The sequence below is a fragment of the Convolutriloba macropyga genome, chromosome 1 (assembly GCF_964194025.1).
Source record: "Convolutriloba macropyga chromosome 1, txConMacr16.3, whole genome shotgun sequence".
NCBI lineage: Eukaryota > Metazoa > Xenacoelomorpha > Acoela > Convolutidae > Convolutriloba > Convolutriloba macropyga.
In genome coordinates, this window is record NC_134468.1 from 56,307,023 (window position 1) to 56,309,990 (window position 2,968).

A 2,968-nucleotide genomic window follows, 5' to 3' on the forward strand; every position below is an offset into this window, starting at 1 on the left:
GCCTCCTTGTTTTTGTTTAGCATCGTTTCATGAGAATTTCTGACCTAAAACGTCCAAAAAAAGTTCCATAAACACAGTAACGCTGCATTCAGTCTATATTGTTTCATTTTGAAAAAAAAAGCATCGATTTAGCCAAACAAATGTGCTACTTTGAATACATGCAACTATTTTTTAAGAAGTTTGGTTTTTATTTCCTGGCCAGCCTCAAATTTAATACTTTCAATAATAAAATATTAACGAATAATATATTAACAATAACGAAATAATAAAAACTTTTATATCGCGAATAACTGTACAAAACTTTTTAGAACAGCAGTGCAATGTGCTTGTTTATGCATGATAAATGATGCATATACTAAACAAATTAAAGGCATTAAAATTTAATAAGAAATTCAACAGCTACCTCAAAATGGAAAATAATGCGGAACACAAAATTGAACTGAGCAGCCATCAATCACCTTCTTCGATTGTTAAGCCCGAAAATCTTGGAAAAGAGATAGAAAACGTGCAGCGACCTCTTCTTGGGAAATTGATGGCTTTCCTGTCTTGTTTGATTTTTGCGGCAATGAATGCTATTGTCAAGGTAAGAGTTATCAAATTTCTCGAGAGCTGCCCAAAAGATGCTGTGCAGAACTGTTGGTTTCATAATTGGGAGACAAATCCCCGATAGTGCACAGATAGATACAGCACTCATTAGTGAAAAATTCATGTGTCATAGTTTTTTATAGTTATTGTTTAGTTAATAAGTATTAGTTAATGATAACAGTACTCCAAACACTACCGAGGAATTGATATTATGAAAAGACATAAAGTCAGGCGGTTTGTTGATATTGGGGGGTTTCAGGGGGAATAATGATTTTAATTAGACTGTCAAGAACCTTAGTAAAATCTTACAGCGTCCGTCTGGGCTCACTTGTTTTACTAACTAAGCGTGGCCATTGTAGTGCCTATTTTGCAAGATATTTGGTTCCCTTTACACTCATTATCGCTGCCACAGAGCGTTAATATGATGGCTGTGAACATGTACTGTGAACCCAACTTCTTGTCAAAATGTTATTTTAAGGTATCCACGATTTCTCCACAGACGTTTCTTATCTTCCGAGGATTCTGTCACATTTTTATATTCAATGCAACACAGCTGGTGTCAGTTCCAAACCTAAAGGAGATCATGCTTGACAACTGGATTCTCTTGATTGCGCGCAGTTCCATCAGCTCCTTTGCAATTGCGGTTTCATTTTTCTGTTTGAAACATGTTCCCTTATCAATATACGCCGTCATTTACGAATTGGCACCACTCTTTGCTGTGATTATGAGCGCTGTTATCCTTAAGGAATGTGTTCCACCCATTGAAATCTTTGTCTGTGTTACAGCTTTGCTTGGAACAATTTTAGTAATTCAACCGCCCTCAATATTTGTTAATATATCGCAAACTTCCACAAATTTGAATTCCTATGATTTTACATGGATGCTTATAGCAACATCCGTTCCTATGTTCATCAGTACAAACTTTGTTTTGTTGCGTAAAATGGGAACACAAACAAAACCAGTACCAGTTTCAGTTTCTACGTTCTGCCTAGCGATTGGCTGCTTAGTTGCGGGTTTGCTTCTACAATTACTAATTGGCGAAAGTGACGTCTGTTTCGATTATGTAAATTTGCTTTATCTTTTGTTGATGACTTTAGCGAGCATTTTGAACCAGGTTTTTAGTTATTATGCGAACAAATTTGAGAAGTCTCCTATTGTTGCTTTGGTTTTGACCGCAAAGGTTCCAATTTTATTGACTTTAGATTTCACTTTGTTTCCAAATGAAGCGAAAAGTTATAACTGGATGCATTACCTGGGCGGTGGCTTAGTGGTTGCCTCGGTTTTAGCCCTCCTGGTGTGCAATTATTTCAAGATGTCAGAGAAATTTAAACTTTTTTGTCAACACTCTGCTGAGAATAACGCAGAAAGTGAACTCTAACTGAAAAACGCGACCTCAGAAAGTTTAAAGAGAATATTAAACTTGCTATTGATTCAATGATATCTTATAACCAGTAGGCGAATTCAAAATGGGAAACTAGCAAAAGATCGTTGGAAAATTGTATGGCGGGATTAAATAGTGAGAACTTGAAAAGGAACCCTTTTAATAGTATGACAAAGCACAGGATCATCTTATTGTTCCCAACCAGTTAGTGGATGAAAGAACTGTGTGGTCAACTTAATTGTTTCCTTCTTCAGTCAATTTTGGTCGATCGATAGAGTCGTTGTAGAGAGTTGTCAGTGGTATCATTAAAAAAACCGTGAAGCGTAGAGTATGTAATTAACAAGTTTAATTTTGTGAACGTAGTCTTTTTCGAAGAGTTAGAGTGGTTTAAAACTAAGTGAACATTGTCCGATTCTTGCTATTTTTTTCGCCTTTTTCAAACATTTTGCTCAATCAATTTTTTTTGCGAAATCAAATGAAAATGTACTCAATTATACCAATGCGTTCGTATTATACGATAAAAGAGGGTTGTTCAATCTTTTGTTTTGATATTTTTTAACTTGGATAATTTTTCTGAGAATGTACCATTTTTCGTCATAAAAACAAACAACAAATCAGATCTGCTAACTCAAATTTCCAATATTTTTAGGAGAATTAATCAGACTGCAAATTGCTCAGACCATGTTCAAAAACTAATAAGACGGACATTTGAACTCCTTCCATTTAGCAAAACTGATTGAAACAGCAGTTTTGATATTTTTTGCCTGTTACTAAGTAAATAGATGTAAGCGACGGATTATCCAATCAAAATCGAGTATTTTAAATACTGATTTAAATGACTAAAATGCGTTCTAATATACATAGAAAGCTCCGAAAAACTTCGTTAACATAATTTCAAGTTCGAAACATAATTTCAAGTACATCTAATCATAAGACCTATCAAATAAGAGAAGATTGGGCTCCATAAATTTGGTTTTCTTCATCTGTGTAGAATGGTGACCG

At 34.8% G+C, this 2,968-nt stretch overlaps 1 protein-coding gene across 1 annotated transcript; it reads left to right on the forward strand.

The window, feature by feature from the left end:
* The first annotated feature begins 364 nt into the window (after window positions 1–364).
* On the forward strand, window positions 365–2,324 carry LOC142349881 (solute carrier family 35 member G1-like). The gene is made up of 2 exons (XM_075401718.1): window positions 365–583; window positions 1,064–2,324. The coding sequence occupies exons 1-2, from the start codon at window positions 410–412 to the stop codon at window positions 1,961–1,963; spliced, it is 1,074 nt and encodes a 357-aa protein (XP_075257833.1). The 5' UTR covers window positions 365–409; the 3' UTR covers window positions 1,964–2,324.
* The last annotated feature ends 644 nt before the right edge of the window (window positions 2,325–2,968 follow it).